At 44.6% G+C, this 27,908-nt stretch overlaps 2 protein-coding genes across 4 annotated transcripts in view; one reads left to right on the plus strand and one right to left on the minus strand.

Annotated features, from left to right (window-relative positions):
- Positions 1-77: 77 nt before the first annotated feature.
- On the minus strand, positions 78-27,777 carry SEMA4F (ssemaphorin 4F). 3 transcript variants are annotated; one of them, XM_050754305.1, is made up of 14 exons: positions 27,490-27,777; positions 25,315-25,466; positions 24,078-24,137; positions 23,750-23,848; positions 18,888-18,981; positions 8,524-8,643; positions 8,272-8,423; positions 7,433-7,611; positions 7,074-7,221; positions 6,725-6,947; positions 6,475-6,584; positions 6,200-6,360; positions 2,800-2,858; positions 78-2,535 (listed from the first exon to the last, which is right to left on the minus strand). In XM_050754305.1, the coding sequence occupies exons 1-14, from the start codon at positions 27,632-27,634 to the stop codon at positions 1,925-1,927; spliced, it is 2,313 nt and encodes a 770-aa protein (XP_050610262.1). In that variant the 5' UTR covers positions 27,635-27,777; the 3' UTR covers positions 78-1,924. The 3 variants fall into 3 exon arrangements, with proteins under 3 accessions (XP_050610262.1, XP_050610263.1, XP_050610264.1); XM_050754306.1 differs by lacking the exon at positions 23,750-23,848; XM_050754307.1 differs by lacking the exons at positions 78-2,535; positions 2,800-2,858 and adding an exon at positions 2,884-4,378 and having other exon boundaries at positions 27,490-27,741.
- Positions 26,975-27,908, plus strand: part of M1AP (meiosis 1 associated protein) — a 103,196-nt gene continuing 102,262 nt past the window's right edge. Inside the window, exon 1 of the mRNA XM_050754331.1 lies at positions 26,975-27,096. Coding sequence (XP_050610288.1) covers positions 27,050-27,096 — 47 coding nt within the window. The 5' untranslated portion in view covers positions 26,975-27,049. The remainder of the gene's footprint in view (positions 27,097-27,908) is intronic.

Here is a 27,908-nt window from a genome sequence, read left to right on the forward strand (position 1 = left end):
GTGATTGCGTGTGTCATGGTTATCATATAGTTAAGCTACAGGATTATGAATAAGCCCATTTCTGCAATAACAACATATATTGGTACAGACAGGTCTTTATTGTTGACATATTTTCTCATGTAATCCTTGTAGCAACCCTGAGGTAGGTTTTTGTTATCCCCACTTCACAAATGAGTAAACTAATGTCCCTAGGTTAGGTTACTTGCCGAAGATCACACATTTATTAGTGGCAAAGCCACTGATCATTCCAAACCCAAGGGGACTCTTTTGAGTAGTTTGCAGGCTGCTGCCAAGGAAAGCAGAGGAGAAAACTTCAAAGGGGCAGGACTGGATCATTGACTGGAGCTTGAGGGGCTCAAGCACCAGGGATGAACGAGGCACATTCACAGGCCAAGACCAGTACTGAGCAGAAGCCTAGAGCATGTGCGAGTGGTCAAGCAGGAAGAGGTCTTGAAGTTTGGTGAGAGTTGACAATGTCATCAAATACACACAGAGCTCAGCTTCCAGGGACTGGAGAAACAAGAAGGCCTCCAGCAGCTACCAGTTCAGGGACTGGCCACAGTCAGTCAGACTCAAAGACAGCTGAAAGGCAACAAGTCTTCCAGACCCAGGAACTTCTGGCATCTCAGTGGTAACTCCATTCCAGCAATCACCCTGTTCCAGGCAGGGCAAGGCCAGGCAGAGCTGCCACAGAGTGATGCCATCCTAGCTTGGTCTCAGTGCAGTGACCTCAGGGCAGCAGTCCTTTAACTTTGTTAAGGCCTTGAAAATCTGACAAAAGCCATAAAACCTCCCCCACAGAGTCATACAGACACACATGTACAAACAATATTTTGCATACAATTTCAGGGAGTCCATGGACCCCAGGTACGGGGGAATCTTGCTTTAGGGCAAGGGTGTCACCCTGAGTAAAGTCACTGATTGTGAACCTATCTTTATACTGCTTGTATATCCTATGACTGTTCCCCTTCTGTTGTTTCCTAACCATCAGAATGCTGTTAATTTTCAATGGGAGCCAAGAAAATGGGGTACAGCCTACACTCTAGCCAGAGAAAGCAGCTGTGACATGGCAGTGGTGGCAGCCAAAGGGCAAAAACAAAGAAAAATATGGAGTCATGTGTACTGCTGCCCTTCCCAGCCGGAAAGTCACTTTACGAGCTTTTCTCTACTCAAATTTAGAGTAAGGTTGTGGGGCAATGGGGAGAGGGGCAGTGTTTCAGTCCCTTTTAGAAAGGAAAGCCATTCCCTCTATGGCTACAGGGTCTAAAGTTCTGCAGGTAATATTCCTATTCCAATCTTCTCCCACCCCATCCCTCATAAATATTCCTAAGCATCAGCCCAGTCATTCATGCACATGTGGCCAGGTCTCCTATGAACACCATGTATTTACACACACTCATTCATGGAAGGAAAACTGAGATGGGGAAGATCTCAGGGCAGAGACTCCATGTCACAACATGGGGATCATGCACTCCCCACAGAAATTCAGATAAACTTGAAGAATAAGCAGAACCACCCCAAGGACTCAGTGCACATTCACCCCCAACCACCTCCAGGGCTCTTCCTTCTGGTCAGGCTCCAACCAGAAAGCAAAGTCATAGCTATGCCTTGTGCCCCATCCCCAAAACTAATGGGCCCAAGATAGGGGGCCAGGGATGAAGGGTCACAGGGGTTCAGATGTTGGGCAGAAGCCCTGACTGCTGCAGAAAGCAGTTCTGATCTTTCATGGCAATCGGGAATCAGGCAAAGGTCTGGCCCCAAGTCCATCCAGACTCAGAGAGAACAGACACTAAAGTCCAAGTAATCACTCATACTCAAAGAGAACTCAGAGGCTGGGATGGTCTTCCAGGCCTAGTGACCCCAGCATCTCAGTGGTCCCTCCGTTCCAGTGATCACTTATACACTAGTGGTCATTTGCCCAGCTCTAGATGGATGTTTCATCACATGTGGCTAGAGGAGCCCCAGTTAGCCGAATGTGGGCTGGGCTTGGGCAAGGATCAAGCAGGAAGGGTGGAGAGAATCCACCAAAGCCACTGCCCCTCTTGGCCAGGGCCAGGGGCAACCGCTCATCTTCAGGAGAGGGGGAGGGAGGGTCTTGGCTGTAGCTTGTGGTCCCAGAAGGTGGAGCCCCCAGGTCCAAGCCCACCTTATCTCTAGCCAGAAGTTCCCTCTGTCGCCGTCGCTGCTGACGCCGACCAATCAGAAGGAGAGTTAGGGATGCTGCGAGAACCCCCAGGAAGAAGCCAGCCAGTCCCGCCCCCACTGTGTGGGCCCGGCTCGGGGCATCTCGCTGGCTGCCCCACACCAAGCTGTAAGCTGCTACCACACGGGCTGCCCCACCCTCCTGACATTCACAGGCATAAGCGCCCATGGCCCCTGGGGTCACCACCACCTCCAGTCCATCCCGCCGGGGGGTGAGTACAGTCACTCCACTTGGCTGGTGCCACACACAGGATGCCCATGCTGAGCTTGGAGAACACGGCAAGACCACATGCGCAGCTGTAGCCACGGGAACTTCAAACACTACTGGACGTTCTGCGAGAGACAGTAAAGGCACAAAAGGAGGTAAGGCTAAAGGCTGGAGGTGTGATGAAGAAAAGTGTGGGGTGATGTCAATCATGAGAAGGGGCTATGGAGACTAAGCTAAAAAGGGGATTCCCAAAGAGGCTAAGGCCCAAGGTACCTGGCTGCCACATCCTCCAAGATCCAAGGTTTAGAATGGTTCCAAAATGAACAACTCTCTAGCCCCTTTCCATCCACTCCACCCACATTTCCCTAAGCCATACAGACCACACAGACCTCCAGGCTCTTTGGGACACAAAGAGGAGACATCTGCTGACTCTATGTCTTGGACCAACCTATAAAGAAGAGAATGCTTGGTAAATCCAGTGTCAACATTCCCTTCAATCCTCCTCAGTATTACTGAAGACTCCCTCATTCAATACATCTCCCATCATCCCAGAAATCACTCCTGAAATTATCAGTCAAGTTTCTCCTCATCACCAAATTTTTCCCCAACACCTCTTAATATTACTCATGACATTTCATGCATGCATCTTTCTAGCAGACCATGGATAGCTAAATTTGCACTAGGTCTGTTGGAAAGATGTTTAGTGGGGGTGCTTTAAAAGAAACAGAATCTTCTAAGAAATGAACCTGGTTCTCCACAACCACAAGATTTCTCTAGGGAAAAAAAAAGGATAAAAACTATAGGGATTTTTTTTCTCTTATTTAAGACAAAGAGCAAATTCCTTTTCTGCAGAAGCTAATCAAAGTTCCTTTAGGGTCAGTGAGGTGATTTTTTGCTTCCTAAAAGCTGCTTGTCTCTACAAAGGAACTCTTCAATAGTGGTTGATATATACTGGCCTATGTGTTATTTGAATGGATCTGTTTCAAATAGCACAGTCCTGGTACTTCCAGGATTTGGGTGGACTATATCTGATGGAGGACAGCAAGATGGACTGCTCACTGCTGAACTCTCTGGCACCACTCCCAGAGGCCGGGAAGTCAATGAGACCCCTACTAGGGTTGTCAGTGAAGGCCAGGTAAAAGGTCTGAACACACAAAGCCTCAATCAAACACAGACTCATCTGAGTAGGAACTCCTTCAATATGAATTGAGGTCCCTGAAATGAGCTCCAAGACTGGTATGAATAGATGGAAGTTTCTTGGGTAAAACCAAGGTTGATTAGTCTAGCTGAGAGTGAGGAACACAGGAAGACCACATGTACAGCTGCTGCCACAGGAACTTCTCAGTCTATGTTCTTCTCCCTTGGATGAACTGAGGTATGGGAAATGTACACAAGAACAACCCAGAACACTGGCATAAACACACACCCCACACTCTCCCCCCTCCCCCTACTCACGTATACCTTAAGGGAATCCTTGAAGCTCAAGTATAGAGGATATCTAAGACCAGTGAATGCTTATTTTAATGGAAATTAAAACAATAAAGGACAGAATAAAGCCCTTGCTTTTGTCTTAGATGTTTAAAAATTCTCCCCCAGAAAACTAAAAGACCAGCTTAAAGTTCTTAACCAAAAAGGCAAAGCTGGCCAAGCCTGTCATCCAAGAATTACTTTATATCCCCAACTGGCAAAAAGTCAAGAATCTGATCAATAGATGGCATAAGATTTTACACTTATAATTAAAGACAAATATCAGAAAAACAAAATTAAATGTTATGACTATTCTAATTATATGTCAGTTTTTTCTTTCATATCTAGCCCTACAGATCAGCTATCATTTTAAACATTTCACTCTGTTTTGACATGTGTGAATTAATCTGTTTTATTCTAAAAGACAAGTACTTTTACCTCTAAACAATGTGTAGCCATGGGGTTCTGTAATATTCTGGGGTTCTGTATATACTTGAGGTTCTGTAGTATACAAATACGCTATAAATTAACTGGACTTCAAAATAGGAAATCTCAAGGTCAGTTTGCAAAAACACTTCCAAATCAAGTAATTAAAAATACTTCACTAGAAGATATCAATGATTAAAAGACACTTAAGAAACATATCAACCAATTACAATTAATAAGCATTATTTGGATACTGACATAAACTATTTCTTAAATATATGCAATTGAAGAAATCAGAACATTGACTGGATATTTGATGACATTAAGAAAGTAAGTTTTTGGTATGATAATGGTAATATGGTTTTTTTTTTTAAAAACCCTTGTATGTTAGAGATACAGACAGAAAGATTTATGGATGAAGTGAAATGATGTTCAGGATTTGCTTCAAAATAGTTGGGAATGAGTAAACGTACTGAAGAGACAAGATTAACCAGAAGCTGATGGTTGTTGAAGCTGAGGGATGGATGCATGGAAATTCATTACACAATTCTCTCTACTTTTGGCTATGATTGAACTTTCCCACAATAAGATGTTTTTAAGAGTCCTGGGCTAGGCGGAGTGGCTCACGCCTGTAATCCCAGCACTTTGGGAGGCCAAGGCGAGTGGATTGCTTGAGGTCAGGAGTTCCAGACCAGGCTGGCCAACATAGTGAAACCTCATCTCTACTGAAAATACAAAAATTAGCTGGGTGTGGTGGTGGGCACCTGTAATCCCAGCTATTCGGGAGGCTGAAGCAGGAGAATCGCTTGAATAAGGGAGGCGGAGGTTGTGGTGAGCCAAGATGGCGTCACTGCACTCCAGCCTGGGCGACAGAGCGAGACTCCGTCTAAAAAAAAAAAAAAAGTCCTTATCTAGTAGAGATACATATTGAAATATTTAAGATGAATATGATATGATGTCAGGGATTTGCTTCAATGTGACATATGCTTTTAAGCTGCTAAATGGAAAATGGATGGTAGCAGCCCAAAATGGTCAAAAGAAGACCAATTAGATTATTAGAGTAGTCCAGTTAAGAAGCGATGATGGCTTGGACTAGAGTGGTAGCAGTAGAGGTGGAGAGAAGAGGGTGGACTAAGGACGTTTAGGGGCTAGAATCAGTACAAATCATAATACAATGTGGGCAATTTCTGGCTTGAGCAACTGGATGCATGGAGGTCCCTTTACTGGAATGAGGAAAACCAGAGGAGGAGCATGTGAGAGAAAGAGGAAACAATACCGCACACTTTGATTTGCTAAATTTGAGTTGCTTATGAAGCATCCAAAGGGAATATCAAGTAGACAGTTGGATGGGGAGTTCCACAGTTCAACTAGATATATTTGTGGTTGTCATTAGCAGTCAGATGGTATTGAAAGTAATGAGAATAAAACTGCCTAGAGATAGCATGAAAGTGTAACGAGAATGGGTGCAGGACTGAACCCTGAGGAACATCAACATTCAGCAGTTGGATGGGAAAGTGAAGGAGACCAAAGAATGCAGAGTCATAGAGACCAAGAGTAAAGTATTTCAAGGAAAGAGGGAGTGGACAACTGTGAAAACACTTCCAAGAGCTCTTGTAAGATGAAAACTAAGAAGCGTCCATTAGAGATAGCACACTGTCAGGTCAAGGCAGGTCCAGCAGAGAGGCAAGAGGCAAGGACATTGATGAGGTGGCACTAGATGGACAAACAGATGAGTTAGTATGGACTAACAGAAGGACACATGAGTGATGTAGACACTAACAGACAGAAAAAGAAAACAGCCTCTGGCAGGGCAGCATTAACAGATGAGAAACATAGACATATGGATGGGACAGAGCCCTGGCACAGTAAGCAAGAAATCCAGGCAGCTACACTCACCCTCGGTGCTGCCCAGCGTGGGCCACACACTCATCCAGCCGGAAGCTCCAGGCACAGACTGGGTCCTGGGCCAGGATGCATTCTGAGCAGCTCTGGAGACGGCCACAGTTGGTTGTATTCACTTGTGTCACCTCAGTACGGGAGCCAACCAGGAGCCAGCTCTACAAAAAGGGAGAGGGGAAGGGGAATACACTGGATCTCCCGGACCTCAGGGTCACAAACTGGCTCTGGACTCAGATGTCTCCCCAATAGATTCTCCAAAATCTACAACTCACGTGGTACAATTTCATGTTCTCAACTGGCTGTGGCTCTGGGAATAAGGCCAGATCTTCAAGAACGCTGAGCTGAGCTCCGATCCGCACTGCTCGATGGAGGTGTCCATCTTCTAGGGGACAGGAAAGGAACAATAATAATGACATAATTGCCCCTGTGCCTGGGACTCAGACATATATGTATTACAGTACTCTCTCTGTGACGAGAATGTGTATGCACTAGGTAGGCAACCTGCTTGACCACTAAATATACCTGTCCCCAGGTAGAGCACATCATACTCTTTCCCTGAGAGGCTGGTCACCCTGTGGGCCACGACTCTGAGATAGGCTGTATCTGTAGTGACCAGCAGGGGGTGGCCATCAGCTGGAAACACTGGCCTGTCCATGAGTGGGTGGTCCCGGATGAAGGTGAGTACACGGTCAGGCAGTGAGAGAGATGAGCCAAAGTGCCGGAGCTTCATGTTGTTGGTGATGCACTAGAGGAAATACAGGGGTGGTGACAAAGTTTCCCACGAACAGGACACGCCAGTGATGCTTGGTGGGGCTCTTGCCTTAATAGCAGCTCTCTACTTCAGGCCTAGAATGAAGATCTGCCCCCTCACCTCTCCAGGTCTTGGCTGGGGCACATCATTGTCCATGACAGGAAGTCCTCTGTTGCAGTCATGTTTTAGTTCTCTGAAGGGACCGTTCATCACTGTCCGAATGTCTTGTGGTCGGAAGGCACAGACAGCAGAAATGGCAGCCCCCTCCCTGGAATTCACAGGTTGGAGCTGGATATCTGGAGGGGTCTAGGGGACAACAACTCATCCCTTGTCAAATGAGATGACACCCGAGAAACACACAGCGAGCCATTCAGCCAAAGGCGGGACAGCCTGCCCCCTCTGGAAGAGACAACACTGACATTGTGCTATCCCTACTTATCTCCCACCCTGTAACTCTCCTCCACACCAAGACCCCTCACCACTGGGAAGAAAAGATGCCATAAAAGATGGGAGTCCCTGCCCCAAGCTCAGGTCGAAGCACAGCAACATCCTGCAGGACACTGGAGGCCCGGCCATGCTCAGGCCCTGGACAGAGCAGGTCAGCTTTCAAAAACGTCGTCCATCTCTGCTGGAGAGTCTTCCGGCCCCCAAGGTCCCCCTGCGGTGATGAACACATGGGAGATTCTCTTTAGATGACCATCATTGGGCAAGGAGCATGGAGACCAATTTAAGTTTCCTTCTGACTTCAGGGCAGACATAGACAGATGGGGAGACAGATGCATACAAATGCAAGGACAGGGAGCCACACAGAGTAGCTGCAGGGATAATGAGATACGGGGGTGAAGGGGTCACAATAACAATGACAGTGACTAAGTTAACTGTGCACTTATAAAGTACTACATTATGTGTTTTACGTAAGTTACCTCATTTAATACGCAAACAGCCCTCACAGACAGGCATCATTATTATCCTCTTTTTATAGACAAGTTTCAAAGACACTAAAGAACCTGGACAGAGTTGCAAAGGCAGTTAAGTGGTGGGTGGAGCAGGGACTTGAACCCTGGTCTGTCACCAGTTCCTCCCTTTAACCTCTACACTAGTCTACCTCCTGTAGACAGTGTGTCACAAGGGTAATTGTGGGTGTCAAAGAGGCCAAAGCCTCTCTCTCACATTCCTCAAGCTCCCAGAAGAGAAGTCAAGGCAGAGAAAATAGGAGACACGGGAGAGATTTAAAGACAGAGACCCAAAGAGGAAAAGATAAGACAGGGGGACAGACAGAGCAGGAGACGACAGACAGACAGCTGGGATGGGGTCTCACCGCACACACACGGGCCACCCGTGGGACTTTAATGCGCTCGTATGAGTCAAATGCTCGGGAAGTCTCCGTAAAGAAGAAGTAGATTTCGTCGTCTCCATCTTCATCCCCCCATTCGGCTGGGCTCAAGGCCACGGCTGCGACAAAGGCTGGGGCTGGGAATACCAGTGGCCTCAGATCCTCACAGACACAACCTGGGACTTCCCAGACTCCACCCCATCGGTCCCCCCAGAGGACCCCTCTCCCTCTCCCCACCATTCAGCCAGGACGGTAAGGTGTCTGTCCGAATCCAGTCCTCAGCACGACCCACTGCTCGGGTGATAATCGGCTCCGTCCCCAGGTAGTTTTTCACAGTGGCAGCATAGAGGACCCCCCCTGCAGGGCGACAGGGAGGAGATGGGATATCAGTGACCCACTGAGGGAAGCAACAGAGGTCACAGGCAGACTAGGGCATAAAGCAGGGCAGCGACTCTCAGGGACTAAGCACCCATGAGTGCCAGACACTGCTGAGCACATCAAAGGCATTATCGCAATTAAGGAAATCTAGACATAAACTCCTCCAGGGCAGTCAGGGAAACCAGCATTAAGAAAATACTGTGCGGAAATGTCCATGTGTATGAGAATAAAGGTGTCCCTCATAAAAATCAAGCTTGTTTCTCTGGGGCTTTTTTGTTGCTGTTTCAGTAACCCTGTAATGTGCTGACTGTACTGTAACTCTCCAAAAGGGGCATCTGCTTTGTAACAGGTCCCCATCTTATTTAAGTTGTCCCACTCTGGTAAATGTCTCAGGGAATGAATGTTCTTTCTGAACATTAGTGGGCATACACTGCTTTAGAACAAGTCACAATTTTAGAGAATACTAGACTCACTTGGGGAAGTGATTTAAATGCAGATACCTGGGCCAGCAATTCTCATTCAGTAGAGCTGGGGTTGGCTGAAGAACCTGCATTTCGAAGAAGCAATCAGAGTAATCCGATGCAGGTAATTCAGGACCTCACTTTGAGAGATACTGGCCTAGGAGATGAGTGGAGATTTCACAGGCAGCCAGGAGAGGCAACAAGGAATCAGGTCCTCCCTCCTAGTATAGTGGAGGGGCAAAGGTGCTTGCTCCAGGGATAGTGGGGATTGAGTAAGAGACAAATCACAGACACTCTGGGAAGGAAGGGGGGTTCAGCTCTGTGGGCTGAATGGGAGAGAACTGTAGCCACTCTGAGTACCACCACCAATGGGTCTGACACGAGTAGGAGGAAAATGAATCAGAGAGTAGTACCAAGTCATGAACACCCTGGGGGTATGCTGAGTATCAGAGGCACTCTGGAGAAAACAAGGTGGTATGCCTTCACCAGCTACTACGTACAAGGAACTGTGCCGGGTGCTAAGTAAATCCCTGGCCCCAAGAACCCCCATGTGAGTCAGGAAGACAAGTGTGTAATCAGATTCCGGGAGGCACAGACTAACACATATGGGGGACCCAGCTATATCTACCTGAGGGAACAGCATCTCAGAGGCAACATGTGAGCTGGGTATGGGAATAAGAAATTTGCCAGATGGAAGGAGGACTTCAGGGAGGAAGACAAGCAAGCAGTGAAGAGGGGAGCCATGCTCAGCCATGTGGGGGCAGAGGGGCTGCTGGGCAGGGCCAGTGAGCAGAGAGGAAGCTGGAGGTGTGGGGATGGGCACTCTGTGGTTAGTCTGCTCTGCCATGCCAGCAGATATGCACTTTACCCTGCAGGTAAGCGTAAAACTGCAGAGACTTTTTTAGGAGGAAAGTGATATAAACAGTTTTGTTTTTAAAAAAGATAATGCTACTTAAAAGGCTATTCATACAGTCCAGGCAAGAGTGAAAGGCCCAAAGTAAGGCAGAGGCAGAGGAAATAAAGGGGCTGGATTTGGAAGGTATTTCTGAGGTAGAATCCATTAACAGGATTTGAAATTGATCAACTGAATATGAGATGAGACAGAATGGAGTAAACCAATGTTTCTCAAGGTTTCTAGCTTATAAGACTGATGATAGTTGGTGGTGACATTATTAACCAAGACAGCAAATGATAGAACAAGGCCCAGAAAAGACGCAGCTGGAGAGGAAATGAGTCCACTCGTTGCACATCCTAAGGCTGAAGTGCCTTCAGGATATTGGTCAGAGATCTCGGAAAGCAATTAAGGGAAGGGCCTGGGCAACAGGGCCAGAGACAGCAACTTGGGAGTCATCACACTTCATGCTTAAGTCATGACATGAAAGTCATAGCCAGGGAAAAAGGTAAAGCCAGAAGAGAGCCCTGGGGAACACTCCCATTTAAGGGGAGAGCTACCAAAGGCAACTGAGAAGATCAAGTCAGAGAGGCTAGAGAAGCAAGACAGGCCAATGTGCTGGAAGCGGGTGCATGAAAGCTCAGCCAGAACCACAGGTCTCATGCACACTGGGGGAAGCAGTAGAGAGTGGGGGGCCACTTGGAGGGAAGCATGATCATCCTGGGGTCACAGATGCTCCAGAGAAGCAGCATGTCTCAAGCACCAGAAAGGTAACCAGCACTGAAGAAACACTCTACGTAGAGAACAAGAGGGCCAGAGCCCTACAAGGGCAGCACTGCAGGGTTGAAAGCCTTCTTTTGGGGTGGGGAAGTGAGACTATTCCATTATTTGCAATTTTAAAAAGAATCCAAGTGTTTGGGAGCCAGGAAGACTTGGGTTTGAACCCTGACTACTTAGTAGTACTATGATCTTGGGCAAAGCAACTTTCGAAGCCTCAGGTTCCTCAAATGCAGAATAGAGATAATGCCATCTTCCACTCAGAATAGCGCTAAGGGTTAAATAAGATAAAGAGCCCTAGCTAAGGCCTGGCACATGGTTGACATTCATTCATGTTAGCTCCTTATGAAACTTCAAAGGGCCATATGCTCAATCTGCCACCAGAAGAGGGGGAAGCTATACAAAGATATTCCATTCCCTTCTAGAAAATTTCAGGAAAGAAAAACCAAGTATTAGTCAAAGGTCCTGGCAGAAAATGGAACAGCAAATGAGCCAACCCTCTGTACTTCCAAGGGGGAAAAAGTTGACACAGAGGCCAGAGTTTGAAAATGTTCCCTAAGAGCATGACACATTAAATGCTCTAAAATCAAAACCCTGGTAGAAGCCTTGTCATGGATACCCTAAGAATAGGAGATGTGGTAAAGCAGATGCTGAGATCATGACTTGGTATGTAGGGTTGGAGAAAAACAATCATAAATATTCTGGAAACAGTAAAGGACCACAGATAACCATGCAAAGATTCAGCAGTAGATGGAGGTCACAAAACTTCCTAAGTGACCAATGGGGGAATCAGCAACACTGGAGCCCAGAAATGCTGAGAAGTGCGCAGTCACTCAGAGTGGAACAGCCAAGGATCAGCAGGAGGGATCAGACACTTTGGGAGGAAGTAGCAGGGCTCCAGGTGCCCTAAGAGTACCAGGGGGCTTGCAGCACATCTTACAGACAGACACACACACACACACACCCCTACACAGCAGAAAGAATAGCAACCATTACAATATTGAGCATAGGAGTCCACAAGATCACCACATGCCCTGGACTCTTCAAGACACTCTCAATTCCAAATATTGTGATTGTGATACATTGTTTATATAGTAACACTGACCATACAACTGCTTTGCAAATTATTGCTGAATGGATCAAGGCCACATCTGCCATTGGCGAAAGATGATGTGCAAAAGCAAGTAATTCCCACAGTGATGAGTTTGCTCAACAAGCAGGTTAGAAAACATCACCAGGAATAATTCAACCCTATTTTTATTTTTTAAAAAATATGTATATATGCCTGCAAGCATGGGAAAGATTATTCATTGAATAATCCTTGTTTTTTGTAGTTAGCATCTTTTACTTTTATAGTGCAAAAAAACTAAGATATTTTCATTTTGAAAATACAAAAAAAAAAAAAGACATTGAAAGCCACAAAAGACAAAGAAACACACTCAAAGAAAAATCATAATTGTGTGTAAAAATAGATCCCAACTTGCCAGATGGAAAGCCTATAAACATGTGTCATGGCAGTGAATATTTCTCTACAGCCTGGGGGTTTTAAATTTCCATTCTGGCATCAAAATGCTTCCTTTTAAAGGAGATTTACAATAGGAATTATCAGTTCATTAGTGTGTTCGTTACTTTTTGGTTTGATGTTGTTGTTGTTGTTCGAGACGGAGTCTAGCTCCGTTGCTCAGGCTGGAGTGCAGTGGCACTATCTCGCTCTCTGCAACCTCCGCCTCCCAGGTTCAAGCGATTCTCCTGTCTCAGCATCCCAAGTAGCTGGGATTACAGGCACCCACCACCATGCCCAGCTAATTTTTGTATTTTTATTACAGACAGGGTTTCACTGTGTAGACTTCTGACCTCGTGATCTGCCCACCTCGGCCTCCCAAAGTACTGCAATTACAGGTGTGAGCCACCACGCCCAGCCTACTTTTTGTTTTTAAGACAGGGTCTCACTCTGTCATCCAGGCTGGAGTGAAGTGGCGTGATCAGCCTCAACCTCCTGGGCTCAAGCAATTCTCCCACCTCAGCCTCCCAAGTAGTTGGGACCACAGGCATGCGTCACTATGCCTGGCTAATTTTTTTTTAAAGACACAGTCTTTTTTAAAGACAGGGCCTTTAAAGACCCTGTCTTTAAAAATTAAATTTAATTTTAAATTAATTTTAAATCAATTAAATTAAATTTAACTTTTAAAGACAGGGTCTCAGTATGTTGCCCCAGCTGGTCTTGAACTCCTGGGCTAAAGCAATCTTCCCACCTTGGCCTCCCAAATTGCTGGGATTACAGGTGTGAGCTACCACATCTAGCCTTGTACATTAGTTTTAAAAAGCTGATTTTGATTTTTTTTTTTTTTTTTTTTTGGCCGGGCGCGGTGGCTTATGCCTGTAATCCCAGCACTTTGGGAGGCCGAGGTGGTTTGATAACCTGAGGTCAGGGGTTAGAGACCAGCCAAAACCCTGTCTCTGCTAAAAATACAAAAAATTAGCTGGGCGTGGCAGCGCGTGCCTGTAATCCCAGCAACTCAGGAGGCTGAGACAGAAGAATCACTTGAACCCAGGAGGCAGAGGTCGCAGTGAGCCAAGATCACACCACTGTACTCCAGCCTGGGTGAGAGAGCAAGACGCTGTTTAAAAAAAAAACAAAAACAAAAACAAAACAAAAAAACGGATTTTTTACATGCCCTGGCCTCCTTTCTTCTTCCACTCCCTTTTCTTCTCATGGTCAGACATTTTTCAGGATAGACAGCTCCTACTCAAAAAGTCTTTTCCTTATTTAAGGATTGAGCCAGCTGGATACTTAAAAAAAATTTTTTTTAAGCCTATTATTGGGCATAATTAGATGATTGGAGATGCAGTGTTGACTCTACATTTCCCTCTGTCGGGCATGTAGGATTTCTGTAACTGTCTTGTTTTCATGTGTGAATGCTAGTCTCGGAGATTTAAGAGGTAGACTTGGCCTCAAAATGCTGGCAGCATGCAGTGCATCTGGAACATTTGCAGAGCTCCTTGGCAGATGCATTCATCACAAGATGCAATGACACCAAAACCATATGATAAAAACACAGGATGGGTTCCCAAAGAGAAAGAGCAAAGTCTTCTGCTCTTCTTGATAGAAACCCTATCCATTATAGGATGTGATAGGGAGGCCCAAAGACGACTGACTGCTGTCCCTAGCTTGGGTACCTGAGTGAGTATGGCACTATACACTCGGAGGAGGGAAGACTGATGGAGAAGCAGGTTTGGGGGAGGTGAGTAAAGACAATGAACTCACTTTGGGGCATGATGATTTTGAGATTCCTGTGGGACATCCAACTGAAGATGTCTGGAAGGCAGTAGGACGTGTGGTCTGTACCTCCAGGTAATGTCCAGGAGGCAGATGTAGATTTGGGAGCCAACAGAATGCAACGGAAACAGAAGCCATGGGGCTCACTGAGATCACAACTACATAGAGTAAGAAGAGAAGAGGCTCTTAGGTAGAAGCCCAAGGAACTCCAACATTTAAGAATGAGCAGAAGACAAAAGCGCTATCAAGAAGACTGAGAAGGAATCACCGATGTTCTTATGCTAACGTGAATGTCAAAATATTCATATTTTTCCAAATTAGAACAGCGCAAATAAAGACAAGGAGATCATTTTCTTAATTGTATCTAAGCACAGTACAGATAAACTTCATATTTGAAAATAAGATTTCTGAGGCTTTCCCAAAAGAAACAGAAGTACCAATAAACACATGAAAAATTGTTCAACCTCACTAACAGAAATGCCAATCAAAATATGTAAATATCATACTGGACTTTGTAGGAGGTCACTGTTTGTTTGTACATATTACTTGGGACTGGCAAGAGTGCAATGGGACAGGCCCTTTAGCCACTGCTGGTAGGACTAACTGGAGAGCAATTAATTTGTCCAAATCCATCAGGCACCATCAAAATATTTAGACTTTTACACCTAGCAATTCCACTTTTTGGATTGACTCATATGCAATTAAGTAGATTAATGCAAAGAATTATGTAACAGGATTCCTGCTACAGCATTATTTATAAAAACAATAATTTTAAAATTTGAATGTATAATTACATAGAAATAATTAAATCATGCTACATCCATCTACGTATGCAGTACAATTTATGTAATTGGATGCAATTGCTAAAAATCATGTTTTGAAGAAACAATTTCTGTGATGAGAAAATGCTCAGTATACAATAGTAAATGAAATATACATAATTCCAAGTTATAATAAATACGCAGACACATAGACACAGTAGAAGAAAACACTCAAAATACTCCAAAATAATAATAGTGGTTACTTGGTAATGACAGAATTACAAATAACATTTTTACTTTCTTCTTTATATATTTCTACATTTTCTCAATTTTCTACAATGCACAGTGTAATTTTTATAGGTTTAAGTAAATACTCCTATTATATTCTAATCATATTTTCATTATTAAAAGCTCTTTTCAAAATACTGCTATTATCTTTAAGGACATTTTTTTAGAACCTAATTGGGAATTTTGGTTCTAATTCTTATATAATGTTACCACTATTTCTATACTGCTATTTTCAAAACAGAGGCAAAGTAAGGCATAATGAATCATTCTAGAAAGCCCCAAGTAGACGCTAGGACCATGTCAGACCAGGAAAAACTTTTAAATTGTAACCCTGTAAAGTAATAACTGCAGATGAAAATGTATAATATTAGTATTGACTATGATTTGGGTCTGAGACAGCTAGAGACAGAGTTTCCACATTAACTGAAGCCATTAGGAAGTGAGTTCTGATCACCTCCATCAATTATCCACTGAAAGGCAACATTGATTTAAAAAAAAAAAAAAAAGACTTAAAACCTTTTTGAAAATGTTCCTCCCACTTTGTCTCACAACGATCTTCTTTATGAAATTTGTATTCTTATGCTCGCTTCAGCAGCATATATACTAAAACTGGAAATTTATATTCTTAAACCACATTCTAATATGAATTCACTTGCTGACTGAATAAAGAGAAATTACTCACAGAGGGCTGCACATGCTTAAAGATTACTGCTTGAGGCCAGGTGTGGTGGCTCTCATCTGTAATCCCAGCACTTTAGGAGGCCGAGGCGGGCGGATCATGAGGTCGGGAGTTTGAGACCAGCCTGACCAACATGGTGAAACCCCATCTCTACTAAAAATACAAAACTTAGCTGGGCATGGTGGCGGGGGCCTGTAATCTAAGCTACTCAGGAGGCTGAGGCAGGACAATCACTTGAACCTGGGAGACGGAGGCTGCAGCGAGCCAAGATGGCACACTGCACTCCAGCCTGGGCGACAGAGCGAGACTCCATCTCAAAAAAAAAAAAAAAGAAATTACGGCTTGAAACAAAAGTATGATAAACGATTATCTTAGATTGTTGCAAGTAAGTCATTTTGTTGATAAACAATTTTGTAGACTCAAGAGACATCACAACCATGAAAACTCAGAAACCTTTCTTAATGACTCGGAGTTTTGCCAAAGATGTTGATAAAAAACCTATAAAAATAAACTATCAACTAAACTGTTTTATTCCAACATGTATGAGTATAAGGAAGGTTTCATCAATTTCAACAGTAGATAATGATAATCATGACAACTCAAAATATTGTATTTAGTCAATATATACTTTATGCTCATTTTCAAAAACTTTTATTTTTCAGAAAAAGGTAAGTCATTAACTATAAGACTAAAGACTGATGTAATTTGTATATCTTTTAAGACTTTCCCTAAAAAATAAAGTCATGCATAGGAAAAAAATTTCATCATTAGATCTTGTGTCCCAATTTTTGTTTTATATAAAATATTTCCCAAAAATATAGGCAAAAATTAATTTTATGATACAGTTGGCAAAAAAAAACCAAGGAAAGAAAAAAACAGTATAATGAATGATGCTGAGTCAACTGATTAGCTAGCTGGGAAAAATTAATTTAGATCCCCCTCTCATGCGATTCATCAAAATAACTCCAAATATTAATAGATCAAAGAGTTACATGTTTGGAAAAAAAATTTTAAGAAAAAATGTTATCTGCTCTTTAAGTGAAGGATTGAGCTTAAAAATTATATGCAATCACAAAGGAAAAGATATGTAATTAAAAAGCTAATATCCTACCTCTTAACTGGTCCAAGAACATGAGCAGAGGATTTACCAAATAATAAATAAAAATAAGTACTAAAACATGAAAAATGTTCAACTTCACTAATATTCAAAGAAATACAAATAAAAACAAGGTGCCATTTTTAGTCTCAAAATAGCAAAGATTTTTTAAAATGAGAACAATACATTCTGGTGAAATGTATGTGAAAAAAAAAGGCCGCTCTCATTCACTACTGATTTAGGGTGTAAATTGGTATACTCTTTCTAGAAACTCAATTAGCAACAGATAATGAGCCATTAAGTGTTCACACCCTTTGAAACAGTAATCCATTTCTAGGAATCTTAAGAGGCCAACCTAAAATGAGAGCAAAAATGTATGCACAAAGATGTTCATTATAGCAATATGGGTAACAGCAAAATCTTTGAACTAATTAAATTTATATAAATAATATGGAATTGTTTAATTCGTGGTATGTTAGCAGAATGAGTAACATGTCATTAAACATTATCTTTATAATGAATTTTTAAATTACATAGAAACACCTATGATATAAAGTTACATGAAGAATTCAAAATTACATCCATGTAGCATGACATTTAAAAGTTTTATAATGTGCACATGCTCATAAAATTTCTATTAACCTGTTTGTTTTACACCATCACAAGAAAATGGCTTTTCGCTGAATTTGGAGGGTGTATGTTGGGTGGTCTGATCTAAAATTCAGGCTATGTGGCACAAAAACAATTTGCTGTGTGGCTGCTAACAAATTAGTCATTCTCCAGAAGAGGTTTAGGTTTGTGATAGACCCATTTCACACTTGAGCAATCATAGACAGCTTGTTCAAAAAAAGTACTAGCAGGAATTTATTTAATAGTCATTACTGACTCCCCTGAGCAACAAAAGACTGGCCAGCAAATGTATGTGCATGAATGTACATGGGTGTGCACACACATTAATATCTATCTAGGATATGATATGGTTTGGATGTTTTGTCTCCTCCAAAACTCATGTTGACATGTGACCTCCAGTGTTGGAGGTGGACCTTGTGTGAGGTGTCTGGGTCATGCAAGCAGATGTTTCATGAATGGTTTGGTGCTGTCCTAGCAGTAATGAGTGAGTTCTCACTCTGAGTTCACAAAAGATCTGGCTGTTTAAAAAAGCACCTCCTCCCTCTCTCTCTTGCCCCCTCTCTCACTATGTGACACACGGCTCCCCTTCACCCTCTGCCATGATTGTATGCTTCTTAAGGCCCTTGCCAAAGGCAGATACTAGCACTATGCTTCATGTCCAGCATCCAGAACCATAAGCCAAATAAACTTTTTTCTTTATAAATTACCTGGTCTCAGATATTTCTTTATAGCAACACAAATGAACTAATACAGGATATATCCTAAAATATTAGCAATAATTTTCTAAATAGAGATATTTTAGAATTGCACTAATATGGTACCACTAGACACATAGGGCTATTTACATAAAATTAACTACAATTTAAAATTCCTTCCTTCAGTCACACTAGTCACATTTCAAGGGCTCTATAGCCACAATAGCTAGTGGCTACTGTATTGGACAGTGCAGATCTAGAACATTTCCATCGTTACATAAACTTCTTTTGGCCAGTGCTGTTCTAAAAGTTTTTTTCATGTTCTTCTTTATACTTTTTCCAAATTTATTACAATATGCATTGTAGTATATTCCACTTATTAACAGGGGAAAAAACACTATGAGAAAAGAAAATAAGGTTAAGAGAGGAAACATTACACTAGAGGTGCAGAGGACACATTCTGCAGAGAGAATCCTGGGGATATCATACTAGGTGGGGAAAAGCAGGTGGTCACACAGGCACTCAGGGAAGAACAGGAAAGGCTAAAAAGAGACATGGGAATAACAGACGTTCCAAGGTAAGAAAGAACACAGAAATTCTAACAGCAGGGGTGGGGAAGGAGGCAATTAGAGCAAGAAGTTACAGGTTCTTGTCTCTCCCCACTCACCAGCCATTACAGCTGCTGACCGCTGAGCTGGCTCAAAAGGACATTTCCCCCGGCCACTCTCAAGTCTTTCAACCTGCTGGAAACTGGACACGTCCTATAGACCAGAAGGGGGTAATTGGTTTAGGGGTCACAGGGCAGGTTCACGGTGAGAATTACAAAGATGGTCAGATGAAGGAAAAGGTCAATTCCCATTCCTCTCCCCTTCCACTCCCCACCCCCAACTACCATCCCCATATATCCAGTCAGCTATTCCTGATGCCCCCATCTACTCCTGCATTTCTCATATCTGCTATCCTTTGTTCATCAGTTTATTCCTCTTCCCTCAATTCCCCCAGTAGCCAACACCCACATGCCCTGATGAAGAAATTCCTAGGACAGCCCAAGAAGCACCTAAGAGGCTGAACGTAGGTCTTTCCTCTGAAACACTGCTGAACTGTAGGGTTTGTAACTGGTTGGAGAATATGCTACATGACAAGAAGGATCAGGAAGAAAGCAGGCCTCCTGAGGACTGGAAACCTTAGGAAGGACAAAGAAAAGTACAGGCCAATAAAGGACTATCTGAAACACAGAGGCCTAGAGAGACAAGGGCCATCCTCCTCCTATTCCCCACCCCAAGGATGAAAGAGCTGCATCATACGACCAAGGGCAGAGGATGGGGGAACCTGCAAAGTTGGTAAAGAATGACCTGAAGCTCAGGTCAGAATTTAAGAGTGGTAGATAAGTACCTTCCTCACCCAGGGACTCCAGAGGGACTGACCTGGGCAAGGAACAAGAGGTGTAAGAACTTCATCATGGCCAGCCAGAAGTTACCTTAAGTCTAGCATTTGGCACTAAGAGAGGCTTCAAGATAACATCTAAAAACAAGGATGATTTCAACCTAGAACTGAGAGGGAAGTTAACAGTGGCTGGTTGGGAGTCAAAGTTATGGCATGGAGATGCCAGGTATTGTATCTTTAGTTCACAAACTGGGGTGGGCATATGGTGTTATTGGAGCCTAATTACTTCCATGGTAGCTGTTGCAGAAATATCAATATATATCCCCCAAACATAAGTGTACTATTAGCCCACTCCAATTGCTCATCTCTTGCTCTAGATGGCAAACAAGGTTCTGTTTTACTGAGAGTCTTGAAGAAGGCCTATTAAAACTTTGGAAGTACCCAAAAAGGGAATGCTGGGTCAGAAGAGTCTGCTGGAATGGAGGGCTCCACAGAGGCACAGCACTCCAGCTGTGTGACAGTGAGAGCATCCTCACCTCAGGAGAAAGATGGATTTGGTGAGAGATTAACAAAATGGCTGGGCACTCTAGAGATGTGATATGTACCTGCTGCTGCTTCCCTTCTTACCTCTCACCCAAAGCATGGCAGTAAACTCCTTTCTCCACATCATCTAGCCACCCCCACCAACCAAGTTATTCTAATAGCCACCCAAGATTAATCTTCTGAAGTATTGGTCACTGACTTAATAATAAATTTTTGTGCAAGAGAATGAGAAAATAGCCCAGTATTGCCTGGAGTACAACCTCATTAGCCAAACCTACTTATTTTCAACTACTTCTCAAAATGACCTTTGTTCTATCCAAACCAGATCACCTGTTATTCCTGGAAAATAAATTATGTTTTCTATGCCTATAACTACTGCCTTACATTTCTCCAAGGACTAAAGGGATGAACTTTTTCTCAGTTCTCATTTTCTTTATGTGCCATTGGATACTTTTGATTCACCCCCTTCCTTGAAATATTCTATTCCTTGACTCTCCTGAAACTCTACCCTTCTGGAATCCCTCCTGTTATTTCTCTATTTCCTTCTTCTTCTTTCTAGCTCCTATATGTGTATCCTAAGAATCTATCCATAGTCACTTTCACATATGCTTCAAAGATGTCATTCATTCTTTCCAGCCAGATATTCTGTGCAAATCATTCCCCAAACTCTCCAAATCTGGTATCTTCCAAACTCTAGCCCATATTTTTATTTGACTGCTGGACTTCCTCACAGAGATTTCTTAGCTGCCCCTTAAAACTCAACATGTCGAAACTAATTCTCTTTTAGTTTTCCCCAATGGCATCATCATGTCATCCAGGTTTCCAACCTTTGAGGAAGTAAGCCTCCTATTAACTAGATAGGTTATGATTATTGCATGGTCAAAATGACATTTAACTCGGGTCTGAAAGAGACATGACCACTCCACTACATTCTCTATCTGAATGTTGAGATTCTTCATTGTATCGTCATTGTGTCAGTCAGCAGCATAGTCTCTCAAAATCAGCTGTCGTAAAGCAAAGTCCCTGAAGCTGAAGGCCAGAGCTGGACAGGAAGGCTCTCTCTGAGCTATGGGTTGGAACTGGTCCTTTGGCCTTGGCCAAGAGGAGTTCAAGGCATAGAAAGGACCTTTCCCAGGCGGCTAAGAAAAAAAGGAAAGAAAAGAAAGATGGTTCCTAGTACATGAAACACATCAAATGCCACAAGAAATCGAAGACAGATAAGGTCTTCTGGGCTGCAGGCTAGAGTAAGGGACAGGATAGTGGAACAGAGCCAGAGACAAACACAGGTTTAAATTTTGGTTCTGCCTCTGTTAGCTATACAATCTTAAACACAATACTTAATTTCTCTGAACTTCAGTTTCCTTACTTGTAAAATGGAAATAATACCTAAATCTCATGATGTGGTGGTAAGAATTAAATTTAATCCTTAATGTAAAGTACCTAATACCAAGTCTTCATCAAAGCAGACACTCAGTTGAATGGTTGTCGTTGTTGTTGTTTGTCGTTGTTGTTGTTGTTAGAAGTCTAACATTTTTCTCTGTTAACTGCTGGAGGTCCCTCAACAAAACAAATTATGATATTTTCCTCCAATGTTCAATGAGCTATCACTGAAGGACAGCATTCCACATTGTGGGAGCCCTTAGATCCAATGCTTGAACTTCCTTTTAGTAAGAACCTTCATTTCTCCACAATCAACTTTGAGCAAGTTGCTGTGTCCAAAACAAAGCTCTCAGATAATTGTTTATATACAGTCTCAAAGTCATCAGTCATCATGAGAGGTTCAGCAGTGAGGATAAAGGAAGAACTTGGTCAAGCAGACTGGGGCTGCTGGGTAGTAGGATAAGACAGGTTAAGGCAGAAGAGAACTTTCAAAACGTCTACAGAGCAGATAGGATGTGTATCAAAGGGTTACCAGAGCTGACCTTTTGGGGCTAGTCTCTATATTCTCCTTCAGACAAGCCTTGACCAAAGGATGGGCCCTCATTTTATAAGCCTGCTAGACAGGAGGGTTCAGGGAAAGAGCTGAATTTGTGGGAGTTCAGGACATAGACCCCTGGCTTCACTCTTCATTGCTGATGTTCCTCGAGAAGAGATAGGCATCCAAGTCACACCAATCCTGATAGGTATGTCCAGAAAGAACATTTTCTGTCTAGATACCTTATATAACAACCACTAGAGTCCCACCTCAGAGAAACAAGGAAGAATTAAAGGCCCTAGGAGACTAACTTGGAACAATCACACTGTCTATAAGCCATGGCTCTGGCATTCATACCCATGGGATCCCCGAGCCTGGCAGAATGGAAAAGAACAAATATGGCAATGGCAGTACCACTGCTACCTTACAAACTTAAGGAAAACTGTAGGGAAATCAGACCTCAATGTTACCTGAGGGAATACAGAGATTTTCAACACCACCCTGAACTGAGAACCTTTCTAGAATGAGGGAGCTATCCAGATGCTGGTAGGGAGCCTGTATCACTTGCATTATGAAAAGAACTCAACATAAGTCCAACCCACCCCAAGGCAGCCCAGGGGGACTAACTGGAGCAATTATGCATATGATTATGATTAGCATCCTAAGCCAGAGATATGAGGGTGGTATGCAACAAAGAAGGGTTTAGAGATACACACTGACTTGATCCAGGTGGCAAGGATTACTGAGGACTGCAGAAGAGTCAAGACAAGATCTACAGTTAAGGATTAGGTCAAAAAAGGGAGCTGTTATACTCCCTCCTATTGCTCTACAGAGCAGAAAGGGAAGCTACTGGATATAAAGGATATGCGAGGCTTCTGACTCACCCCAGGGGCTTGTCACAAATGTGAGTTGCCAAAAGACCAGTGCTGACTACTGTGTAACTGATGGGAAAAGCTGGGAGTTCAGAAACAGTCATCAGTCCCAGAGATTATGACTAGCCTAGATGTGATTAGGGATACACATGTCCCAAGCCTGGCTGTGTTTGAGGGTGGTGATGTCCAGGCCTTCAGCAGCAATAAACAAGATCTATAAGAAAACGTGATTGACAGAGCGCCCGCCCTGAAGGCAAGATCCAGAATATGGGGCCAGCAGATATTACATTAGTGGAAATGACATCAGAAGCCATGAGAGGAGAGTCACAGCCCACACATAATGAAGTTGGCAGTGGAAGTAAGAGAAGGTGGTAAGATACAGTCACATGCTATGAAAGGAAAAAACAGGCAATGGGCTTCACTAATTAAGAAATGAACCCAGGCTGCCTGGACAAAGCATGCACAGGGCAAGGGAAACATGAGTTTCTGGTTTCTGAAGTCTCTCCCTGGATTTGTTGTTTCCCCAGCCCAACCAGCATCCTTAACTTCCTTAACTATCCCACTACGTCTCTCTTTACACTTTGTATATCTTACCCTCTCCAGACAACCTCCCTTTCCCTCCCTCAGTGGTTTACACATACCCTCATCCCATGAGGACAGCCCCTACACCCAATGCTTATCATGCACAATGGTTGCCTTGACCATGCCCCGATCATGGTAGCTCACAGAAAACCCTTCCCATCCTCCCACCACCACCCCAAGTAACTCACATTGGTGCAGGCACCCTCTCCCTCTCCTCCCACCCCTGTCACTCACAATAACCCCGCACTTCGGATCAAAAGCGAAGGTGCCACAAGTGAGGAGGTGAGAGGCATTGGCAATGGCGAGAATCTGGACAAAATTGTGACATTCGTCCTGGGGGTCAGAGATGGTTAGAAAGAATCAGAAGCAGCAGGTACAAGGAAGGGTAAGGTAACGTCAGGACAGTCAGATGCAGCTTTGGGATCGGAGATGATGGATGATGGCATGGTGTTAAGAGTCTCTGCCTGGGCCCATTGGGATGGAAGCATTACAGGGGACTGAGAGTCAGGGCTGGGCCAAGGTCTCAACTGACACTCAAGACAGGACTCAGATTTACACCTACCTCTTTCTTGCCTTTCTTCCTACAGTTCTGTCTGTGAGCCTCAGGAACCATCCAGTCAATCTGAGAAAGGAGAAGTGATCATTTCACCCAGATTCCCCTAACATCAAACTCCCACAATGTTAGAGGAGATTAAACCTCCATCAGTTTGGGAACTTCAAAAGTCCCCCTAGAGCACTGTTTTTCAAATGGAGGTCCCCACCCATTAATGAGTAATAAAATCAATTGTGAAATCATGACCAACATCATTTTTAATGAAATAGAATATATCAAAATATAAGAGAGTAGATATTGTTTCAAGAAAGGTTTCTTTCAGTACATAATTGTGTACTGGGCCACAATACACAGTACACACTGAGTATCCCTTATCTGAAATGCTTGTGATCAGAAGTGTTTTACATTTCACATTTTTTCAGATTCGGGGATATTCACAGAATACATACTGGTTGAGCATCCCTAATTCGAAAATCCAAAATCCAAAATGCTCCAATGAGCATTTCCTTTGAGTGCCATGTTGGCACACAAAAAGTTTCAGATTTTGGAGTATTTTGAATTTCAGATTTTTAGATTACGGATGCTCCAACTGTATAGTTCTTAATAATGGTCAAAAAAAAATTGAAAGCTGTTTCCCTATTGTAATTTTATTTTTGTTTTTTTTTTGTTTGTTTTTTTTTTGAGACGGAGTCTCGCTCTGTCGCCCAGGCTGGAGTGCAGTGGCCGGATCTCAGCTCACTGCAAGCTCCACCTCCTGGGTTCACGCCATTCTCCTGCCTCAGCCTCCCGAGTAGCTGGGACTACAGGCGCCCGCCACCTCGCCCGGCTAGTTTTTTGTATTTTTTTTAGTAGAGACGGGGTTTCACCGTGTTAGCCAGGATGGTCTCGATCTCCTGACCTCGTGATCCGCCCGTCTCGGCCTCCCAAAGTGCTGGGATTACAGGCTTGAGCCACCGCGCCCGGCCTCCTATTGTAATTTTAATGATCCCTCTGCCCATTGTCACCTGATGGTCACTGTGGTCTCCTCCCCATCATCATGAACCTCCTTCATATCCTCCCCAGTCACCCTGATCCCCTATACTCTTAGCTAAGAAAACAAAGTGGATGATGTCTCCCAACTCACCCCCTCCTACTACCCCTGCGGTTACATCTTTAGTTATTATGAAATCCCCCACACACACACTCATAAAATCATAGATTTAATCACATGCTACAGGGTCAGGGGTCCTTCCCTCTCGTCTCTCACCCTGCGGGGTCTCTCCCCTGAGAAGGGCAGAGATAAAGCGAAGATGGTGTCCCGGGCGCCAACATAAAGTGTGTGGGAAGCAGGATCCACAAGGAGAACAGAGTAATTGTATGTCTGAGGGACAGCGAACCTGGTGAGATAGGAGTCAGCCTCTGGCAGGAAGACAGGAGAGAGTGATGTTAGCCATTGTTTCCTAAGGGTCGAGTCCACAAGAGCAAAACCAAACGGGCCAATTTTTGTTTTCTTCCAAATACCATTTATTTAGCAGCCATGGGGGAGAAACGGAGCCTTGACAAGTGAACCAGAGATAGATGAGGCCAGAATATTTAGCACACAATCCAGTGGGTAAGTATGCTTTTTCTATAAAAACAGAGCACTAGCCAGACGCGGTTGCTCACGCCTGTTATCCCAACATTTTGGGAGGCTGAGGTGGGTGGATCACTTGAGGTCAGGTGTTCAAGACCACCCTAGCCAACATGGTGAAATCCCATCTTTACTAAAAATACAAAAAATTAGCTGGGTATGGTGGCAGGCACCTGTAATCCCAGCTACTTGGGAGACTGAGGCAGGAGAATTGCTTGAACCCCGGAGGCGGAGGTTGCAGTGAGCGAAGATCACGCCACTGCACTCCAGCCTGGGTGACAGAGCAAGACTCCATTTCAAAAAAAAAATCTAAACCTCATATCAGCATTCAAAATTATTATCTATTTAAAGATTGGAATAAGTTGGCATGAATTTACCTTCCTAGCTCAACCTCTGGTTCTGGGGACCCTACCCCTGCACCAATACAGCTCTGCTCTACCTGCTTCCTCTGCTCAGTACCCTCAAGAGGGTAGAATGGACACCAACCCATTCATTCCTAGATGTGCTGATGTGAGTCCCACCCACTTCATCCTCCCACACCCATACTTACCTCTGTGCTGTATCCTGCCCACTCTGTCATGCTTAGTATAAGCCCTGGATCAACTAACTTCCCCTCATATCCTCAACTCCGCTTCACCTTGCTTGCCATCTAGACATCTCTGGATGCCTGCACATCAACTCAGCCCGGCAATCTCAACTTACTTTGTGGCTGCTGCTCGGTGCAAACTGAAACCCCAGGCTCTGGCCACAACTTCGCCTTCGGGAATCACAGCATTCCTATATGGCACTCGTCTGAGTTTAAATTCTAAACTAGTATTAACCAGTCCAGAGTTGTTGCCAACAGGTGGTACTCTTGGCTTCACTGGTTCTGTCTGCCCAAGGTGCTGATAACACTCAATCCCCACTGAGAAGACAAGATTCATGGCCACGCTCATACCCACCTCAGCAGTCTAAAATGTGAATCTCCCCAATGATCACTTCTAACCTTGTGACGTCTCCTAGCTTCTTCCACATCTTTTCAAAGGATCATATCCCCCTCCTCTATTTTTCCTTCTGAAGACTTGAAAAATCATTTAAGCGGAACTTTACATCAGCACATTGAATGGTTTACCAATATTCAATGTAGGGAATGGGCAGAGACGCAGCAAGGAACGTTGAGGAAGTTATGAGAGTTCACGTGGATCCAACAATGGGAGAATGGGAGCTGGTGTCAGAGATGTTAGGGTAGCAGGAGGAGGGTTAGGAAGATTAGGGCTGTGAGAAGGGCCAAGAGGCTCGGATGATGTGTAGAACTGATAGGGAAATGAATTGGAGAAGATGGAAATGCTGAGCTGGGGACTGGAATGGAAAGCTGGAGTAGAATGAAAGACTGATGGGTCTGAAAGCAGAGTTGGCGTCAAGCTGGAATGATGGACCCAGGTGTGTGTGCGGGGAAACAGGGGACTAAGGGAGATGGAACTTCGAAATGAACGACCTCTGGCAGCCCCCACCCGAGCTCTGGGCCTCAGTGTCTGCACGGTGAGGACTGGACGCTACCGCGGTTCTGGGAATAGGGCCCGCTGGGGCAGCCTGGGCGTGTCGTGGGAGCCGAGGCGCGAGGCCCAGGCTGGGGATGCGGAGCTGCGGGGCGCGGGGGGGATGCAGAGGGGATGCGGTGAAGTGCGAGGGTCTCGCCCGTGTCCCGGCGGGGCGTGGGCGGCGTGGAACGCCATACACCAAGCTGAGAGGCCCGGGTCCCGCCGCGCGGTCTGGGGAGCAGGTGGGTGTGGGTGTGGGCGCGAAGGGCTGAGGGCGTGGGCGTCCGCGCCTTACCAGAGATGGGAAGCGAGGTTCTGGGCACCGAGCGGGGGACGCGGCCGGATACCGGGCCGCTCAGCACCGCCAGTAGCAGCAGAGGGAAGGGCGAGGCTGTAAGCGGCCCGGGACCCGGGCGGGGCCGTGCATCAGAGGCCGGCATCTTTGGCTCCGCCTGGCCGCGGGTGCGGCGCAAGCTACTGCCTTTGCTCAGGGCCGCAGGGCTACCGGCCTCGGCCCCACTCGGGTCCCCTCGGCTTGGTCCGGCTCGGCCTGAGGCTGAGGGATGAAACACCGCCTGGCTCCGCCCCCTCAAAAAGGAGCCAATGGTCGGGCCGCCTTCTTCCTCCAGTCAATCGGGATTGAGTGGAGGCGGGGCTGAGGGGAGGACAGGCCTAACCCAGGCAGAGGCGGAGCTAGACCCAGGTGAAGGTGGG

This window comes from Macaca thibetana, chromosome 13, assembly GCF_024542745.1.
Source record: "Macaca thibetana thibetana isolate TM-01 chromosome 13, ASM2454274v1, whole genome shotgun sequence".
Classification (NCBI taxonomy): domain Eukaryota; kingdom Metazoa; phylum Chordata; class Mammalia; order Primates; family Cercopithecidae; genus Macaca; species Macaca thibetana.